The sequence below is a fragment of the Schistocerca nitens genome, chromosome 1 (assembly GCF_023898315.1).
Source record: "Schistocerca nitens isolate TAMUIC-IGC-003100 chromosome 1, iqSchNite1.1, whole genome shotgun sequence".
NCBI lineage: Eukaryota > Metazoa > Arthropoda > Insecta > Orthoptera > Acrididae > Schistocerca > Schistocerca nitens.
The window spans coordinates 1,218,169,892-1,218,192,536 of NC_064614.1; the positions used below are offsets into that span (position 1 = coordinate 1,218,169,892).

Consider the following 22,645-nt stretch of genomic DNA (forward strand, 5'->3'; position numbering starts at 1 on the left):
AGTTCATCAAGAGTAGTGACTGGCGTTTTGTGAGAAGCCAGTTGCTCGGCCACCATTGACCAGACATTTTCAATTGGTGAGAGATCTGGAGAATGTGCTGGCCAGGGCAGCAGTTGAACATTTTCTGTACCCAGAAAGGCCCATACAGGACCTGCAACATGCAGTCGTGCATTACCCTGCTGAAATGTAGGGTTTCGCATGGATCGAATGAAGGGTAGAGCCACGGGTCGTAACACATCTGAAATGTAACATCCACTGTTCAAAGTGCCGTCAATGCGAACAAGAGGTGACCGAGACATGTAACCAATGGCACCCCATACCATCACGCCGGGTGATAGGCCAGTATGGTGATGACGAATACATGCTTCCAATGTGCGTTCACCGCGATGTCACCAAACACGGATGTGACCATCATGATGCTGTAAACAGAACCTGCTTTCATCTGAAAAACTGACATTTTGCCATTCATGCACCAAGGTTCGTTGTTGAGTACACCATTGCAGGCGCATCTGTCTGTGATGCAGCATCAAGGGTAACCGCAGCCATGCTCTCCGATCTGATAGTCCATGCTGCTGCGAATGTTGTCAAACTGTTTGTGCAGATGGTTATTGTCTTGCAAACGTCCCCATCTGTTGACTCAGGGATCGAGACGTGGCTGCACGATCCGTTACAGCCATGCGGATAAGATGCCTGTCATCTCAACTGCTAGTGATACGAGGCAGTTGGGATCCAGCACGGCATTCCGTATTACCCTCCTGAACCCACCGATTCCATATTCTGCTAACAGTCATTGGATCTCGACCAACGCGAGCAGCAATGTCGCGATACCATAAACCGCAATCGCAATAGGCTACAATCCGCCCTTTATCAAAGTCGAGAACGTGATGGTACGCATTTCTCCTCCTTACACGAGGCATCACAATGTGTGAATGCTCTGAAAAGCTAATAATTTGCATATCACAGCATCTTCTTCCTGTCAGTTAAATTTCGCATCTGTAGCACGTCATGTTCATGGTGTAGCAATTTTAATGGCCAGTAGCGTACAAAACAAACATCCATGATGGTAATACCAGTTTATATACTATTTTAGCTCTGCAGATCATGAAGAGATTGCAAGAATGTAGGATGGGATAAAAGAAATCCATGCATATTATATAGTCATTCAATGTTTGCATGTTCCACATCTCCTCCTAAGCCTTGGACCAATTTCAACCAAACTTGATACACGTATCACTTGCTGACAAACTACCTATTGGCTTCTGTCTCGGGTTCTTCGACCGACGTTCATCTGAAGATTTTACTGGCGTTTTTCCAGCATGAGTGGCTGGCATTGTCAAAGCTTAACCATCCATTGCTGGTGATGAACTGGAGGCGAGCTCGCGGCTGCAGACTACATGTACCTGACGTGCCAATGTCCAAGGGCTTCTCCGCGATCATTTCCGGTGCAGTTCTCCTCTTGCTACCTGCACGGTCGTTCGCTGCAATATGGGAAGCCAGGATCCATTTACCTTAAGGCTTTCCTCTTTCTTGTTGAAGCTATTCGTGTGTTTTTGTAGCTTCAACAAGAAAGAGGAAAGCCTTAAGGTAAACGGATCTTGGCTTCCCATACTGCAGTGAATGACTGCCGTAGGTAGCAGGAGGAGAACTGCACCAGATATGACTGCAGAGAAGTCCTCGGACGTTGGGCATATAGTCTGCGGCCGCGAGCTCTGCTCCAGTTCACCACCGGCAATGGAGGGTGAAGCTTTGACAATGCCAGCTACTCGCGCTGGCGAAATGTCAGTAAAACCATCAGATGAACATCAGCCAAAGATCCCGAGACAGAAGCCAATAGGCAGTTTGTCAACAAGTGGCCATGAAAGCCTTAACAATTCTGTATATCACTTACTGTCTGGAAATCATTGCAGTGGGGGTAAGAACACCAATCTATCAAAGGTGTGGCAGTGGGGGTGGAAAAGCAGTGTAGCTCACAACGTGTGAATAGCCATATTTTAATCATTCAGTATTTGAGAACAAGATAGTTTAGTGACAAACTCTACACATAATTTCAAATCTTTATGAAACTTTTCTCACTGACAACCCCCACACAAAGATAAAAGGAAAAAAGTTTGTCAGTTACCACATTTTTGCTGTTCTTGCAGTAAAACTGCCACATGAAGCACGACTTTTAATTTACTACTTCTTTACAAGTAACTGTATTTTTGACACATTTTTCAGACCATATTCAACTTTACCACTGAACATACCAGGAAATTTATATCATTGTACGACATATAGTTCAGGATATGTGATGTCATAAACACTGAAATGCATGAAAAACTGCCATATCATGCATGACATTTTCATTTATTACTCCTTTACTACTAACTTTATTCAAAAGACTATTTGCAGACAGTAGCCACATATACCATTAAAACATGTACCTGCAAAAGTATATCATTATACAGCACATACTTCAGGAAATACAACATTATAAACATTAAGTTACATGAAAATTAAAGTGTGGAGTAGAGTTCGCTAGAGATACAGATAAAGTATATGTACAAATATGTGTGAAATATGTTACATATATGTGAAATATAAATGACATGTGTACATGGGCAAAGCCATGGGTAGAAAGCTCAACCTAAACCTATGGAACTGTTTCACCCAAATTTGGAACATGAATTAGTTATGATCTGGAAAGAAATACTGTGGGGATAAGGGGGAGGAGGAGATGGTTAGAGAGAGGGGGAGGGGTACTTGACAGAGAGAGGAGGAGATTGGCATAGAAAGGAAACATAGGAAGAGATGAACAGTGCAGTTGGGGGAGGGGGGAGAGGAGGAGATAAACAGTGAGAGAGAGGAGAGGAGGAGATTGACAGTGAAAGTCGGGTGAAGGAAGGATGAGATGGACAGAGAGAAGGGGAAGTAGGAGATGGACTAACCCAAGAATAAATGCCTAGTTATTCAGGTAATTGAGGATCAGCTGTGGCATGAGACAGGCATTCAATAGAAAGAAAAGGAAGAGAAGGAAAAATAGTAAGAGAACATGGAATGAGAGGAAGAAATGAAAGGGGAAGCTGTCTGGTACAATTTTATGTAGCTCATAATTTGATCACTGCAAACCCTGATTTAAGAACTATGAAAGAAGGCTGTACACATGGAAGACATTGGAGACACCAGAAGTTTTGACATAGATTAGATAATGATAAAACAATAGATTTTAAATCTACATTCTGTAAACTGCAAAACACTTCCAAGGGTCATGCTGTAGATGCTGGCTATAACTAATTTGTTAATGTAATACAGAGTAAAACAGCAGTAATTGTAGAAACATAAGAATTTAATGAGGTGGGACCTCAATAAATTAAAAGAATAACTATTTGTGGAAAGTTTTAAACATAGCCTTAGGCAATGAAATACTGAAACAAGGGAAAGAAATATGATGGAAGATGAGTGGGTGGATTTTAGACATGAAATAATGAAGGCAGCAGAAGATCAAAAAGGCAAAAAGACAAGGCCCAAAAAAATTCTTCAATAACACTCAAGATATTGAATTTAGTTGGCAATAGAACAAAATATAACAATGCAACAATTGAAACTGGCAAAAATGAGTCATTTTTTGTGTTTTCTGTCATCCCTTAGTTGCTTCTATATTCTTGGAGACATGGTTTGTCTGCAAATATGGCACAATACGAACAGCCTTTCAGTTAGTTGCATTAGATGAACCACTACTACACTAAAGGCAAAACGGGATTGACAGGAAGTGCAAACTGCCTATGCTTCTATGGCTTGAGGACAAATACGAGGGTTGTAGAAGCAAGCATGACTCAGGAAAGGATAAGATGCCACCTACAAGTAAATTAAAGAGACCTTTGGAGAAACAAGAAGCAGCTTTATGAACATCAAGCGTTCAGATTGCAAGCCAGTATGAAGAAAGAAGTGAAAGATGATAGGTGGAAGGAATATGCAGAAGGAGTAGACAAGGAAAAAGAACATGACAACACTATTATAGAAAGGGAAGAGAAAGTAGATGAGGATGATATGGGAGATATGATACGAGTCAAGTGGCAGAAATGGAAGCTGTAGTTGAAAAGGGAGTGATAAGACAGGGTTATACCAAATCTCCAATGTTATTCAACCTATGTATTGAGCAAGCTATGAAGAAAATCACAGAGAAATTTGGGTAGGGACGTAAAGTTCAGGAAGAAGAAATAAAAGCTTTGAGATTTGCTGATGATATTGTAATTCTGTTAGAGATGACAAAAGAATTTGGAAGAGCAGCTGAATAGAATTGATATCATTTTGAAAAGAGGTTATAAGATGAACATCAACAAAAGGAAAAGAAGAATAATGGAATGCAGTTGAATTAAATAAGGCAACAATAAGGGAATTCAATTAGAAATTGAAATACCTGCCTCTGCAGTTGAAGTGACTAGAACATCTCTGTGCAGTGGTGCTCGATTCAAAGATAGTGGTGGATGAAATTTTCACTGCAAGTATTTGGCTAGCAAGGGGAGAGCAGATGGTAGTGTACAGTTCCTGAACACCGGCATTTATGCCGAATTCTATATCTCTCCACGACGGCTCATAAAGTGAGAGAATGTGACCTGATGGTGATCCATAAGTTGTATGGGGATGTTAAGCTAGGAGGCCCCCCTTAGTGCTATTTGAGAGGAGTATGCTATGTGCTGGCACCAGGTTTCACACTCTTCCTTCTCTGATCATCATAATCACCACCATCACTATCACCACCACCAACACATCACACAAACATAACACTACACTATACGCACATGCCTTGCACTCACCTACACTCTACAAATACACATACATTACAGCTCTCTCATATTTGCACGGAAATGGACCAACATGCATGGGGGACGAACACCATTTCTGAAAAGCAACCGACGCCATCTCATGTGATTCCCCAGCCAACAAAGCCATACAATATTTACATTTTTTTAGGAAGCAAGACACTAAAAGTAGTAGATAAGTTTTGTTATTTGGACAGCGGTGACAGAAGTAAAGAGGATAGAAATTGCAGACTGGGAGTAGCAAGAAAAGTATTCCAGAAAAATAAGAATTTGTTAAACTCAATGAAAAATTTGAATTTTAAGGAGTCTTTTCTGAAGGGATTTTGTCTGGATTGTAGTCTTGTGTGGAAGTGAAACACAGACAATAAACAGTTCAGACACAAAGATAACAGAAGCTTTTGAAACATGGTGCTGCAGAGGAAAGCTTAAGGTCTGTGAATTGTGGAGACTGGATGAGTAAACTGAATAATTAATAGGGAGGTACAGAACTGGATTGGGGAGAAAATAAATTTATGGCACAATCTGGCTAAAAGAAGGGACTGGTTGACAGTTGACAGGACACATCCTGAGGCATCGAGAAACTAACTAGGAATGGAGGAAAGTGTGGAAGGCTTGAAAACAGTAACCAGATTCAAATTAATATAGGCTACAGCAGTTACACCGAGATGCAGCTTGCATTAGCTTAGATTGCTGCATCAAATCAGTCTTCAGACAGGAGACTACAACAACATTCCTTTCTTTAACACTAATCACAAAGGTTCAGTGCTGTGACCCTTAACCTACCCCCTCTTCTTCCTAAGGATGGAACTATTAATTCCCAAAAAGCTTGGATAGTGTTGTGAATTTTTATATGTGCATACCAGAAATACTAATATTTCACCACCTCAAGGTACGTATTCACCAGCAACTGTTGGTCATAATTTTATAGTTTTCTCAAGCAAATTTTCTGTTTGGTACAGTTGATCTTATATGAGATCCATATTAGCCACCAAATCTTTTTTTACAAAGACTTGTGACAAAATATTTTATAACAGCTTCTGTAGTTAAATAAATAGATAGTTTCAAAAATACATAGATGTAGAAAAGAACAAAAAGAACAGAACACAGGTACATAGAGAGAAAGATATGATAGGAACATGGCACAGAGCTTTGACAGTTGTTTATTTTCTGGCATCTCCAGTCAGCCACAGTGTGTTTCTTGTTTGGTATGTATGGCTTTTTGTGTCATCATTAACTCTAAGTAAAATTATTGTTGCCAGTAGTGCCTACAAAGATGACACAATAGTTTCACTGGAATCCGATACATAAATTATAATTCTGAACAATAAAGTATAATCATTTAGATGAAGTATTTTACTCAAATCAAGCTAGGCAATTTTTTATGATTTCATAACCATTCTATTACATTAACCAAACAATGGAAAATCCAGCATGGAATGTAACAATATTATGAAAAGGAAAGTTGCCACTCACCATATAGTGGAGATGCTGAGTTGCAGATAGGCATAAGAAAAAGACTGTCACAAATAAAGTTTTCGGCTATTAATGCCTTTGTCAACAATACACACACACACACACACACACACACACACACACACACACACATGACTGCAGTCGTGTGTGTGTGTGTGTGTGTGTGTGTGTGTGTGTGTGTGTGTGTGGGCGCACACGGTACACGGTCTATTGTTGACAAAGGCCTTAATGGCCAAAAGGTTTATTCCTGACAGTCTTTTTGTTTTGCCTATCTGTGACTCAGCATCTCTGCTGTCTGGTGAGTGGCAACTTTCCTTTTCATAATATTGTTACTATTATATTAACCAAATTACATATTGCTCATTTCATATGGTGTGAATAAGTATGATATTCTGCCAACAATTCTAAAATATAGATGTTACATATACTGAACTAAATACATACTTAACACATCATGCAATAACAACTTTTTAAAAGAGATATTCATTACACCCAGAAGAATGCAGGAAAGGAAACAGATAATAAAAGCCAAAACGATACAGCAATTTCCCAGTTATAAAGCTGTGTTCTCTGGGAAGAATACCACAATGTAACAGGAGGTATGCTGTGCTGAGAAAATCTTAAGGATTTAAGATATTGATCAGGTATCATAATGAAAGAAAAAATGTTCACAAGACAAAAGCATTAAATGCAACATCAACTGCTTAATGTATACACATATTTTATATTGTACATATTAATAAATTTATACCACTAGAAATTAGTCTTCAAAAGCACACCAAATAGAGATTGTTAAATAGTTCCTCATTTATTTCACAGGTGTTAGCAATAGGATATGTAGACTGTTAAATATTATTTCTATTGTGAAAATGAGCTACTAAGGCGTTCTGCTGTGAATGACAGTCCCCTTAAAACTATGCCAAGGTGGACTGAATACATAAGCATCATTTACTTGAAATATCCCTGTTTTTTTGTTTTCCATTTTCTGTGCATCGAGTGACAGATTTCACCATATGATTGTGTGTTGGATTGTATGAATGGAGGTAGTTAATGATACTATAATATTAGAAGAAAATAAATGCAAGGAAACCAAAGATACTGAGGAAAGCAACACAATAAAACAGGAAAATAAGAGATGATATTTTTGGTCATCGCTTACATGTAATGTTACGGTGTAAAGCACAAGACAAAGCTCTTTATGAAGCATGTTTTACTCGTAGGGCTTTAGGGCATATATCATGCAAGTTACAGATATGGAAGCAGAATATGAAAGTGCATGCTTCATTAGAATGCCGCAAACTCACCTAACATTAAGGCTGTTCTATTTGTAATGCTCACAGCACCTGAGTCACTCGATGGTGACCTCTTATGGTGATTGAGCGTGTGATAACCATGGCTGTTGGCCACAATTGGGTCTGATGGCGTTCGGCTATGACTATTGGGCAATGTTCCATAGATGTTGGTGACTGGAGGTAATGGAGCAGCTCTCTTCTTCAGGCTTCCATGGGCATTAGGGGCAGGAACTAATACACAAACGACAATGTTCAAGCTCACTGTCATCTTTTACATGATCTATGCTTCATAGAATTTTTGAGAGAGCAATTAGTTGAGAGAAGTGATAAACAATGTTGTGTTATCATGTAACAATTTTACCCTCACATTTTAATTACGATCCTAATTAATGTCATAACAAGAGCATTACAATCAGGTTTATCATTTAATAAGTTATGATACCCCAGTTTCAGAGTTTTGATACATTACTGATTGTTACTTCCACCCATTCTCATGTGTGATGGCCTTATTATTACAAGTGACCAGAAGTACTATGCGTGCTCTTCTTCTATCATTTGAAGCATGCATTTCCTTCAATTAAGAATGCAAGTTTTGAAAGTTTCTTGCAGATTCAGAATTTTTGCTACTTCCATAATCTGAATAGGCGAGGGAAGGGTTTATTGTGTAAAATAAAATGTCACAAGAAACCAAAACATTAAAACCTTTAACAACCTTTGTGTCGACATGCACAATAAGGAACTTGTGAATGTAACACTGAGCTGTAGTTCTTCGAGAAGCCTTTATTGCAGTCACTTGGAGTCTGATGTGTAGAGTAAATCCTGTCATAATGGGATGACTATATGTACTTAGTGTAATAAGAATAATTCAACAGGCATTTCCAGTTTCACTATTGCTGCTAATAATTAACACATTATGTTGTATCATCAAATTTAGTGCACTTTCCTGTCAATATTCATGTCTCTGACACTGTGTTATTGCTACAAATTAAATAAACTAATCCTGTGGTTGACAGAGTGCACTGGTGTCAGTGTGCAGCCAGCCACACTTCACGAAGCTCCACATGTACCTGCAAATCAGGCAACAGAGCGAGCATTTGGCACTTGAGAGAGAACTACGATTGGCTCGCATTGAGCCCTATGGCTGCCTCATTGAAACGACAACCACACAGTTATTTTAATTGAATTACAGTGTCATTATATAATAACATTTATTTGTTTTATATGAAGCAATCACAATGTTGTGATGAAAAACTGAGGTAAAATAATGTTTGATTTTTAAATATTTAAAAAAAGTCTAGTAAGAAACAGAGTTTGACTAATAAATATTTGGTAAGAAAATCACAGTAATAATTACAATAAAAGCAAACATCATTAATAACAAATAAAACAACATATCCACATACATGTGTAAAAGAAGATTGCCGAATTATTGGCTTTCGGCATTACACTTATTTTCATTATTAACCTTCCAGAACTTTTTTTAATAGTGGTACAGGGTGAACCAAGAGTGTATCCGGGAACTCAGCTATAGGGCAACTCATATTAATTTCATGGTAAACAGCAAGGTAGTTCTGAGATTTCATGACGAATAGTTATGGGTATTATTGCTACTAGTCTTTATGTGTGACATGTTCTACTTTTCTACAGATTGATATTGATACTAAACTGATACCTATCTGTCTATGTGGATGGGCAGCTGCAGCCCCTGCTCCCCTCTCCTGCCCTCACTCAGTACACTCATGATGTGAAGTCAAAACACAAGAACTTCAAGGAATTACTGATTCTTCTAGCAGGACAAATAGTGAATGTAAAGTACTATGTAAACTAAAATTTAAAAATTTAATGTTCTAAAACTGTATACAACACAATGTAAGATTAAGTAGGAATCCCAATGATATCAACAAAACTATACGAAAAAGCTGGTTAGTTTTAAAAAAATCAAAAACAAAAATTAAAATACTTCTTATGCTCTTACCCTGAAAGCTATGTAATCAGGTTTAGTTTACTTTATTTAGCAGCAATCACTCTTATTACTTGCATACCAGTTATAGGCTTGCGCAAGGTAAAAAAAAATGAAAATTGGACACAAAAATGAGATACTGTATATGTCTTAATTTTATTTCCCTTACTGGTAAAATTTTTCTAATAACTATGAGAGCTGAATGACCTTAAGCCACTGCATAAGGAATAAAGCTGAAATACTTTCTCTAACTAATAAAAATAATGAAGGAATAGTTAATGAAATTGGCTGTCCATCGCACTCAAATGCATGCAATACTGTGCTACTGATTTATTAATAAAATTCATAGTAAAGTTATGGAATATCATTTGCAGAGTACAACAGTAGTTTCCATCAGTGTGTGAGGCTCTTTTCAGTCAAACAGTTTATTGTGAAACAGAACACACCAAGACTCTCAAATCAAAGGAAGTTAATATTCACAGAATACTATGCCACTTACAAGGAGAAGTCCCCAGCGGCGCAATCGACTTTTAAAAAATATCTGTACAGTGCTGTAGGTTAAGATCCTCAGTATGTCACATTGTAGCTATTTATCCTGATGGGCCCTCGTTTTCTGAATTTTGTGTGGCACTCAATAGAGTTAAGAAAATTGAAGTATATAGACTAATTGTGAGGTATAATGGACAGGCTAATAGCTTCACATGCTGGAGGTTGTGTGTTTAAATCTTGTTATGTGCAATAAGATTTTTTTTTATTTTAAAATCTTTATCAAAATGACTTTGATCATCATTTTCTTTGATTAATTGATTTAAATGTAATTTTTTAATTCCATTCCTTTGTCACATAATTTTAATCATAAAATCAACTTTTCCATTTACTCTAATTTTTCTTCCTTTTGTTCTTTCTTCAACTGAAACATTTATTTGTGTGTTTTTAATTAATTTTACATATTAATTTTTGTTGTTATATCACCCTGTTTTTTCATCCATGTTATTGTGTTGATTATATTTATTTCTCATTTTGCTTGAATTTTGTTTTACTTACTAACCTATATTTGATTTAAATTTTCATCTGCATTGTTTCGTCCACAGTGCAATGGGCATTTAGGTTATGTTTTAAATGTTTGTATAATGATTACTGTGCAAAAAAATTGCACATCTGGTAACAAAAATACATTTTTCACACCATTGCACAAATATAAATAGATTATTTTGTCTTTTCTTTTACAACTGAGATCGTAATTTTCAAATAATTGAATATTATAGTAGACAAATATAATTAAATTCATATTCACAACTATTTCAATTGGAAAAAGAATGATATAAAGTAAAAAGGAAATAAATGAAAAGGTTCATACAATAATTACAATGATGTGACAAAGGAATAGAAACAAAAAATTACATTTAAATCAATTAATTGAATAAAAATAGTGATTAAAGTAATTTTGATCAAGGTTCAAAAATAAAAAAATTTAAACATCTGACAACATTCGAACCCACAACCTCCTGCACATAAAGATGTTATCATATCCATTATACCACGCAGACCAATTATACAAAGCAAATTTATTGAGTGTCTCACAAAATTCTGATTTTTTTTTCATCAATTGCAAACGAGGGCCCACCAGGCTGAATGTCAGCAGTGTAAGATACCTGGGATCTTAACCTACATCACCATATAGATATATCTAAGAACAAAGATGATGTGACTTACCAAACGAAAGCGCTGGCACGTCGATAGACACACAAACAAACACACAAAATTCTAGCTTTCGCAACCAATGGTTGCCTCGTCAGGAAAGAGGGAAGGAGAGGGAAAGACGAAAGGATTTGGGTTTTAAGGGAGGGGGTAAGGAGTCATTCCAATCCCGGGAGCGGAAAGACTTACCTTAGGGGGAAAAAAGGACGGGTAGACACACACACACACACACACACACACACACACACACACACACAAGCAGACATATACAGAAGCAAAGAGGTTGGGCAGAGATGTCAGTCGAGGCGGAAGTGCAGAGGCAAAGATGTTGTTGAATGACAGGTGAGGTATGAGTGGCGGCAACTTGAAATTAGCGGAGATTGAGGCCTGGTGGATAACAGGAAGAGAGGATATATTGAAGAGCAAGTTCCCATCTCCGGAGTTCGGATAGGTTGGTGTTAGTGGGAAGTATCCAGATAACCCGGACGGTGTAACACTGTGCCAAGATGTGCTGGCCGTGCACCAAGGCATGGTTAGCCACTGGGTGATCCTCATTACCAACAAACACTGTCTGCCTGTGTCCATTCATGTGAAGGACAGTTTGTTGCTGTTCATTCCCACATAGAATGCGTCACAGTGTAGGCAGGTCAGTTGGTAGATCACGTGGGTGCTTTCACACGTGGCTCTGCCTTTGATCGTGTACACCTTACGGGTTACAGGACTGGAGTAGGTGGTGGTGGGAGGCTGCATGGGACAGGTTTTACACCGGGCGCGATTACAAGGGTAGGAGCCAGAGGGTAGGGAAGGTGAATCTGATGGAACCAAAGGAGTTGAGGTTGGAGAGGAAATTCTGAAGTTCTTCTTCACTGTGAGTCCAGATCATGAAGATGTCATCAATAAATCTGTACCAAACTTTGGGTTGGCAGGCCTGGGTAACCAAGAAGGCTTCCTCTAAGCGACCCATGAATAGGTTGGCGTATGAGGGGGCCATCCTGGTACCCATGGCTGTTCCCTTTAATTGTTGGTATGTTCGGTCTTCAAAAGTGAAGAAGTTGTGGGTCAGGATGAAGCTGGCTAAGGTAATAAGGAAAGAGGTTTTAGGTAGGGTGGCAGGTGATCGGCGTGAAAGGAAGTGCTCCATGGCAGCGAGGCCCTGGACGTGCGGGATATTTGTGTATAACGAAGTGGCATCAATGGTTACAAGGATGGTTTCTGGGGGTAACGGATTGGGTAAGGATTCCAGGTGTTCGAGAAAGTGGTTGGTGTCTTTGATGAAGGATGGGAGACTGCATGTAATGGGTTCAGCCATGGGTACCAGGATGGCCCCCTCGTACGCCAACCTATTCATGGGTCGCTTAGAGGAAGCCTTCTTGGTTACCCAGGCCTGCCAACCCAAAGTTTGGTAGAGATTTATTGATGACATCTTCATGATCTAGACTCACAGTGAAGAAGAACTTCAGAATTTCCTCTCCAACCTCAACTCCTTTGGTTCCATCAGATTCACCTGGTCCTACTCCAAATCCCATGCCACTTTGCTTGATGTTGACCTCCACCTGTCCAATGGCCAGATTCACACGTCCATCCACATCAAACCCATCAACAAGCAGCAGTACCTCCATTATGACAGCTGCCACCCATTCCACATCAAACGGTCCCTTCCCTACAGCCTAGGTCTTTGTGGCAAACGAATCTGCTCCAGTCCGGAATCCCTGAACCATTACACCAACAACCTGACAACAGCTTTCGCATCCCGCAACTACCCTCCTGACCTGATACAGAAGCAAATAAGCAGAGCCACTTCCTCATCCTCTCAAACATAGAACCTCCCACAGAAGAACCACAAAAGTGCCCCACTTGTGACAGGATACTTTCTGGGACTGGATCAGACTCTGAATGTGGCTCTCCAGCAGGGATACGACTTCCTCAAATCCTGCCCTGAAATGAGATCCATCCTTCATGAAATCCTCCCCACTCCACCAAGAGTGTCTTTCCGCCATCCACCTAACCTCCGTAACCTCTTAGTTCATCCCTATGAAATCCCCAAACCACCTTCCCTACCCTCTGGCTCCTACTCTTGTAATCGCGCCCGGTGTAAAACCTGTCCCATGCAGCCTCCCACCACCACCTACTCCAGTCCTGTAACCCGTAAGGTGTACACGATCAAAGGTAGAGCCACATGTGAAAGCACCCACGTGATCTACCAACTGACCTGCCTACACTGTGACGCATTCTATGTGGGAATGAACAGCAACAAACTGTCCATTCGCATGAATGGACACAGGCAGACAGTGTTTGTTGGTAATGAGGATCACCCAGTGGCTAACCATGCCTTGGTGCACGGCCAGCACATCTTGGCACAGTGTTACACCATCCGGGTTATGTGGATACTTCCCACTAACACCAACCTATCCGAACTCCGGAGATGGGAACTTGCTCTTCAATATATCCTCTCTTCCCGTTATCCACCAGGCCTCAATCTCCGCTAATTTCAAGTTGCCGCCACTCATACCTCACCTGTCATTCAACAACATCTTTGCCTCTGCACTTCCGCCTCGACTGACATCTCTGCCCAACCTCTTTGCCTCTGTATATGTCTGCTTGTGTCTGTATATGTGTGGATGGATATGTGTGTGTGTGTGTGTGTGTGTGTGTGTGTGTGTGTGTGTGTGTGTGTGTGTGTGTGTGTGTGTGTGTGTGTGTGTGTGTGTGTGTGCGCGCGCGCGAGTGTATACCCGTCCTTTTTTCCCCCCTAAGGTAAGTCTTTCCGCTCCCGGGATTGGAATGACTCCTTACCCTCTCCCTTAAAACCCAAATCCTTTCGTCTTTCCCTCTCCTTCCCTCTTTCCTGACGAGGCAACCATTGGTTGCGAAAGCTAGAATTTTGTGTGTATGTTTGTGTTTGTATGTGTGTCTATCAACGTGCCAGCGCTTTCGTTTGGTAAGTCACATCATCCTTGTTTTTAGATACATTTTTTCCCACGTGGAATGTTTCCCTCTATTATATTCTTACCATATATATAGTTTCAACAAGTCAGTCCACCGATGGCAACCACTCCTTGTTAGTAATGAACATTTCAGTGACTAAGAATGTTTGTGAACATAAAAGAAGGAACTATTTGTTTTATTACAGTATTTTTGGTTGGTAGATTTATATACGAGAGTTATTTTTGGTTCCACCTTATTTTGTTTATATCTGCTTCAGTACCCGCAGCTGCTGCTCCTAATTCATGAAGCAGTCACTGAACATATGATCCTATGTCCGTACTTTGACAAATGTTCTTAATCTTTTTTCTTTCTTTTTGACAATTTTAATCAAGAACAGAAGTCACAATGGTTTATCAACAGCCTGAAACAGGGGGAGAATAACAGAAACTCCAGGTAGGAGTATCAACAATGTAGGAAAAGACAAACTGCTACTTATTGTTAATGAGACATGTTAAGTTGCAGACAGGCACAATTAAAAGATACATAAAGCTTTCGGCCACAGCCTTCATCAGTAAAATAAACAAACACACACAAACACATGCATGCGCACGCGCACGCATGCACGCACGCGTACACACACACACACACACACACACACACACACACACACACACACACACACACACACAAAAACGTCAAATCTAGGATCTCGGGCTAAAATGCAACATCACGTAGGATGCAAGGAGAAATCTGGAGTGGATTGGGAAGGGAAAGGGGAAGGGAGAGGATGGGGAGAGAGACAAACACTGTCTGGTGGAGTCTGCAGGGACTAGACTGCCAACAGGCACAGCGTCAGGAGGTTTTGGGGCAGGGAGGTGAGGGAAAAATGGAGCAAAAAAGGAGGGGAGCGAGGAAAGATGGGCAGATGCAGTGGCAGGTGGCTGCAAATAAACAGGGTGGGAGATGAGAATGGGAAGGAGATGATAGGACAGAGGCAGTGGAAACTGTTGGGTAGAGGGTATGGGGACAGTATGTTACCGTAGGTTGGGGCCGGCAGAATTATGGGGCGGAGAATGTGTTGTAAGGTAACTCCCATCTGCACAGTTCAGTAAAGCTGGTGGTGGATAGAAGGATCCAGATGGTTCAGATAGTGCACCAGCCACTGAAATCAAGTGTGTTATGTCCAGCTGCATGTTGTGCCACAGGGTGGTCTACTTTGCTTTTGGCCACAGTCTGGCCGTGGCCATTCATCCTTGTGAACAATTGGTTGGCAGTCATAACAATATAAAAAACTGTGCAATGATTGCAGCAGAGCTGGTAAATGGCATGGCTGCTTTCACAAGTGGCCGGACCCCTGATTGGGTATGATAAACCAATGACAGGACTGGAATAGGAAGGGCTGGGTGGGTGGATTGGGCAGGTTTTGCTTCTGGGTCTTCCACAAGGATATGATCCTTGGGCAAGGGATTGGGATTGGGAGTGGCATAGGGATGGAACAGGATGTTGTGGAGGTTGTGTGGTAATGGAACACCACTTTAGGAGGGGTGGGAAGTATCTCAAGTAGGATGTCCCTTATTTCTGGGCATGCTGATAGGCAATGCCCAAACCCTCTACCTGACAGTTTCCACCCCCTCTGTCCCATCATCTCCTCCCCATCCTCATCTCCCACCCCATTTTACTGATGAAGGCTGTAGCTGAAAGCTTTTTGTGAGTATCTTTTAATTGTGCCTGTCTGCAACTTCACATGTCTTCTTTACAGTAAGTAGCAATCTGTCTTTTCCTACATTACAGAGGATGATTAGTCATTCCTTTCTGGAGTTCAATATTTATTATGCAGAAACAAGTTGTCAAGATCACGATACAATTGCCACCACACTCACCTATCAAGGCAGTCTTAAAAAGAATGGGGAATATTATGTACTCGTATCTCATGGGTATAAATCCTAGAGATTGTTTCATTTGCAAATAAGAATCTCCATTTATCTCTAACAAATAATAGTGTCCAAAATGAGATTTTCATGCTGCAGCAGATTGTGCACTGTTATGAAACCTTCCTGACAGATTAAAACTGTGTGCTGGACCAAGACTCGAATTGCAAGGTTCACAGGAGAGCTTCTGTGAAGTCTGGAAGGTAGGAGATGGGGTACTGGCAGAAGTAAAGCTGTGAGGACAGGACGTGAGTCGTGCTTGGGTAGCTCAGATGGTAGAGCACTTGCCCGTGAAAGGCAAAGGTCCCGAGTTCGAGTCTCGGTCCCGCACACAGATTTCATCTGCCAGGAAAGTTTCAAATGATAGTGTGTGTGTGTGTGTGTGTGTGTGTGTGTGTGTGAGAGAGAGAGAGAGAGAGAGAGAGAGAGAGAGAGAGAGCACCATACCCATACCAGTGGTAATGTTCATCTGACAAGCCAGAGACTGAGTGAATGCCATGACTGTGTGGCACATATGAACAGCAATAAATCACCTTGTTCAGTCAAAAACAGTAATGTCATTCAAGAAGAATATTGCCAGTACAATGCTCCAATACTGATTTTATCCCATTGCTGAATTTATGGAGAGTAATTTAAGTCACATGTAACTTTAATTTTGTTCACAATGTCATAATCTTGTATATTATGGAAGACAACTTACAATTAATCCTTTTGTTGATCGTTTTACTTTGTCCTCTACAGTACATATATATCTATAAACAGAGATCACTGCTTAAAGACTACTGCTCTGAAGATATGAATATTCTGTCTTCTACAGTCCATGTATATTTTATTTTAAATCATTGTACCAATAAGGTAAATGCTTGTGTGATTCTTGAAATTTTTCCAGTGTAAAGTGTGTTCCATGAAGTATCAGAATTTCAGCTGGATTATGTCAACTTCTTGCCATGATATTTTAGCTGAATGGTTGTCAGCTGAAATACCATGGCAAGAAGTCAACGTATTCCAGCTACAAACCTGAAACTTCATGGAATAGGCAAATGCTTCTTGAACAACTGCTACTTAGCTTGTATCCCATGTCATGAAGACCATTTTGTGGATAAATAAAAATAAAGGTAAAAGGGGTAGGTTAGAAACGAGGTCTTGTCCCTCTTTGCTCCCTGAAGGAGAAGGGAGCCTTGTCCCTCTTTCCTCCCTGAAGCAGAAACCTATACCTCTGCAAGCTAAGTGGAATTCCCTTTGTTGTTGTTGTGGTCTTCAGTCCTGAGACTGGTTTGATGCAGCTCTCCATGCTACTCTATCCTGTGCAAGCTTCTTCATCTCCCAGTACCTACTGCAACCTACATCCTTCTGAATCTGCTTAGTGTATTCATCTCTTGGTCTCCCTCTACGATTTTTACCCTCCACGCTGCCCTCCAATGCTAAATTTGTGATCCCTTGATGCCTCAAAACATGTCCTATCAACCGATCCCTTCTTCTAGTCAAGTTGTGCCACAAACTTCTCTTCTCCCCAATCCTATTCAATACCTCCTCATTAGTTACGTGATCTACCCACCTTATCTTCAGCATTCTTCTGTAGCACCACATTTTGAAAGCTTCTATTCTCTTCTTGTCCAAACTGGTTATCGTCCATGTTTCACTTCCATACATGGCTACACTCCATACAAATACTTTCAGAAACCACTTCCTGACACTTAAATCTATACTCGATGTTAACAAATTTCTCTTCTTCAGAAACGATTTCCTTGCCATTGCCAGTCTACATTTTATATCCTCTCTACTTCGACCCTCATCAGTTATTTTACTCCCTAAATAGCAAAACTCCTTTACTACTTTAAGTGTCTCATTTCCTAATCTAATCCCCTCAGCATCACCCGATTTAATTTGACTACAACTTTTTTCACTCCCCATTTATTCTGATAAAGAAATTTTGAAGACTTTTGAAAGTTAAAGATTCATCCCAGTCCCCGAACCTTTCTGGCAGTCAGTTCTACTTTAATTATTATTGTGTCAGGAAGTAAATGGCAGCTCCTCCTCTGCCTTAATTGTTACTGATATTCATTTTTGAGTAAACCTTGTAAGGGTAACAATGTCTCAGTTAATCTTATCACTGATATCCTTTCTCTCTGAATTTTAATCCCACTCTTGAATCATTCTTTTATCTCTGTCATTGTTCCTTTAATCTCTGTCATTGTTTCTTTGATGTGTAGATTGAGCAGTAGGGGCAAAAAACTGCATTCCTCTCATGTATACTTTTTACTCCAAAGACTTAAATCTTAGTCTTCAATTCTTATTTTTGCCTTTTGGTTCTTGTACATATTACATATTACCCATCTTTCCCTGTAGCTTAATCCTATTTATCTAAGAATTTCAAATATCTGGCACCATTTTACATTGTTGAATACTTTTTCTAGACTGACACACCCTATGAATATGTCTTAATTTTTCTTAAGTCACAATGTCAAAAGTGCCTCTCTGGTTCCTTTACCTTTTTGAATCATCATCTAACAGATGCTCAGTTTTCTTTCCCTCTCTTCCATATATCATTATTGTCAGAAACTTGGGTGTATGAGCTGTTAATGTGATTGTGCAATAGTCTCACATTTATCTGCCCTTGCTGTCTTCAGCAATGTGTGCACGGTATTATTCCAAAAATCAGTTGGTGTGTGTCCAGTCTTATAGGTTCTACATACCAACTTGACGAGTCATTTGGTTACCACTTCCAACAACGAGTTCCGAAATTCCAGTGGAATGTGATCTGTTCCACATTGTGATTGTAAAATATGTACGATATATAGTCAGTTTATTGTAGTCAATCCCCAAGCTCAAACTGATTGGTTGGTTGGTTGTTGGGGAAGGAGACCAGACAGCGAGGTCATCGGTCTCATCGGATTAGGGAAGGACGGGGAAGGAAGTCGGCCGTGCCCTTTGAAAGGAACCATCCTGGCATTTGCCTGGAGCGATTTAGGGAAATCACGGAAAACCTAAATCAGGATGCGAGTCCAGTGTCTAACCACTGCGCCACCTCGCTCGGTAGCTCAAACTGAGCGAACAAAGTTGTCAGTACACAAATGTCCACTTGTATGATGTATCATTTCTTATAAGTAAAGAAGTTAATTCTCATTGCTTGAATGGAGTGTATTCTGTACAATCAAAAGTATTCTGTAAGGGTAGAAATATTGCTAAAATATTGCGTGAAGTCTTTGGAGGCGTGTGATATACTGGTCAAAATACAGTTATTGTATTATTACTGGAAGCTACATTAAATCCAAAAGCCAATGGTTGAATGTACTTTCTATCTTGTTAATCTGTTTTTTCCTCTATCTCAGTGCTCTGTATGCCCAACTGAATGCAGATTAAACATAGATATAAACCCAAGTGCTCTGACAGCAGCAATTTCTACATCCATCAGTGTATCATTAAATATGCAGCACTTCCTTGGTGAAAGCAGCAACTGAACCAAATGTTTGTCCCTCACTCCCTGGCACACAAATGATATTCCATACCTTTGCATCAATATTTACCTGTCAATAACAAATAGGCCTGCACGTTGGCTGAGATCTGTCATAATAACTAATCACACACACTGTCGGGAAAACCAGTTGTCTTTTATGATGGGTGTTCAATTATACATACCAATGCAAGGTTTACGATTCTGAGGTGGGGGAGGGGGTGGCACCGGCCGGTAGTTGCTGTTGGGGCTGGAGCCAGAGCCGGACTTGATACTGTCAGAGGTAGAGGAGCGAGAGCGCAGGTTCACGGGGGACTCACCTCCAGCATAGCTGGGTGGCCTTGACCGTGTCTTCTTCTCCGGAGTTATTGAGCCATTCTGAAGACGACAAAACAATATGTGATTATTTCAAGCAGTGCACCACTGTACAGCTATACTTCTATATCTAATAAAATATTGTAATTTATTCTGAGTTATGAAAGTGGTGACAAAACAAGACTTTTCTGTGGAAATAGAACATCATCTCAATCCTGAGACCCAGGGTATAGTGGTGTGTGTGTGTGTGTGTGTGTGTGTGTGTGTGTGTGTGTGTGTGTGTGTTTTGGTCGAGTTCACTAGTATTAACTCCACCTTCAAAACATTTAGTGCAATTTCTAGCAGTTTATGAGGAAGGTAATGATTACAGTAGCACTTTTGCTCCTTATTACAACATGCACTAATACTGATAATACAGAGAAAAAAAACATGTAATTCTTCCAATACAGCGGGAACAAAATTGAAACATTAAAACCAAAAAAGGTGTTGGGAAAAATAAACCTATGCATATCATTAAAATTGACAGCGTAGCTGTTTTCTGAATACCACTGTGTATAGACTTAACAAGGGTAGTAGCTGCAAAGATGAAAGTTTATATCTTAATGCGTTGTTGCCTTTTGGTTACTACCTCACAAAATCTGAATTCTACAATTCCTAGAAAACAACTCCCATGTTCATTCACCATCAATTTCCATTTCTACAAACCTGGTAAAAAATGAATCTAAAGAAAAATGAATTACCAGATCACAGAAATTGAATGCAGCAGCAATTCAATACCATAAGGTAACAGTAAAACTTCAAGATTTCAAAATAAGGTCCGAGGGCATGCTCAGATGGACTAACAGTTAAGGTCATGACTAGCAGGAAATTCAATTTTGAATGCTGGTCTAGCACAAATTTTCAGTTGTCACTACATAATCAATAATAATAATAATAATAATAATAATAATAATAATAGTAATAATAATTAGAGCTGGGGTTTCTCATGCACTACCAAATTGTAAAACATGCATGCATTCATGCAATATCATATCATTAAACATGTCTAATGAGGCATCAAAAGAAAAAAAAAAATATAAAGGAAAAAAAGGAAACCCCACAATCAGGCACTGACGCCTACGTGATAGTTCACCAACTGCTATGTTATTCTCCGTTATTCATCATTGGAACAGAAAAAAAAATTATGATACGAAATTCAATTCTATATTTATTCCTTTTTTCTTCAAAAACAGTATGCGCAAACAATTTCTCCAACTTGTCTTCACTTTGGCTCATGTGTTTATCTGACAGAACATTTCTGTACATAGAAAATGACCTTTCTATGTCACAAGAAGAGACATGTGCAACAATTTCTTACTAAGTCAGATAAAGCTGAAATCATTTTGCATTTTTGCCACAAAATATTTTTTGTCAAATTCATATACTCAAAATCAGGATCTGATCCAATAATATTGTTCATTTTATCCTTTACTGCAACATCTACTTCTCTATTTTCCAATTTCTTCAGTAATTGATAGAGATTTCTTCAGTTCCCTGTGGCTTCCAACTTTGTTACTGCTACAGTCATATGCACAAAATTTGATATGTTGCAAATCAGGTCTTGCTTAAATCTGTTTTCTTGAATTCCACTTCTGCATCTTTAATGCAAGCTGCTTTAATGGCATCAAAAGTGTGTATGACTCAAAGCCAGAGGAAAAAAAATTACGGGGCAATAACTCACGACTTTTCAATAGACTGAAGCAAACAGATGGTAACTTCAATTAATTTGTGGTAATTTATGGTCTCTTACTGATGTGACATCATCAAAATTATCACTGTAAAGGATCACAGCATTATTCCTTTTTTCTTCAAAAACAGTATGCAGCAAACAATTTCTCCAGGAATTCTGCAGGAACATGGACAAATACTTCCAAGAATACCTTCAACAGGAAACAAGTCAGCATATGACTTAATTAATAATGTCAGAATGATCAATCCTTTGTATTTTGTGCACCTATTTACCTTGTCTGTGGAGAATATCAGCTTACTCACATTATAAAGTTTTAGTAGTACTCTTTCAGCTACAAAATGTAAACTCATGTTGAACAAATAACACGCGATAGGATACAGTAAAATATTTTGATTGCTTTTCCGGCCTTCAGCATATGTGGGACAGCATCGCTTAACAACAATAGGACTTGTTTCTTATTGAGATTCATTGGTACAAAGTATATTGACTTCTACTATGCTCAACTAGGGCACTTGAGCTCACTACAAAATTTACAAAATTTGCAAAATGAGGCACGTTCTACACTTCTGGCACAGTTCACATAAAAAAAACTTCACTAAAGGTGCTATCATGTGAATTATTACAATATATGCACTGAGGTCAAAAAATGGTGTAAAATGCATTATAAATGTTTAAATTCATCAAGCTATATCAATGATATCTTAGAAATATGAATTCACTCTCCAGAAGACTAAACCATACAAACATGCTTGCAATATGCATTTGCATGGAAATCTAGGCCTTACTAATATTATGATTATCATTATAAATCTCCCTGTATTACCTTCCCTCACCTGTCTCCTTAAGATCTTTATTTATTTGTAATTTCCATTTTGTACCCAAGTTCAGGCCTCTTCTCTTACTATCATCAAGTCATTATAAGAAGTGCTCCAAAATTTTAAATACCAGATGGGTGCCTCTCCTGATACACAATGTGGAAAACTTCCTGCCCTACAACTCCTGTACACCTTATCTTTTCTTGTTCGAACAACTTACGGGAATACAGCTGGTGACATTTTCTGCAACTGCTGATATT

The 22,645-nt window shown here is 39.4% G+C and overlaps 1 protein-coding gene across 6 annotated transcripts in view; it reads right to left on the bottom strand.

The window, feature by feature from the left end:
• Window positions 1–22,645, bottom strand: part of LOC126201359 (arfGAP with SH3 domain, ANK repeat and PH domain-containing protein) — a 315,685-nt gene that overhangs the window by 40,246 nt on the left and 252,794 nt on the right. For 3 of the 6 annotated variants that reach the window (XM_049936780.1, XM_049936781.1, XM_049936779.1), the window contains exons 12-13: window positions 19,712–19,904; window positions 7,577–7,795 (exon numbers count right to left, since the gene is read on the bottom strand). In XM_049936780.1, the coding sequence (XP_049792737.1) occupies window positions 7,577–7,795; window positions 19,712–19,904 (412 nt within the window). The remainder of the gene's footprint in view (window positions 1–7,576; window positions 7,796–19,711; window positions 19,905–22,645) is intronic. The other 3 variants (XM_049936782.1, XM_049936784.1, XM_049936783.1) reach the window with 3 other exon arrangements.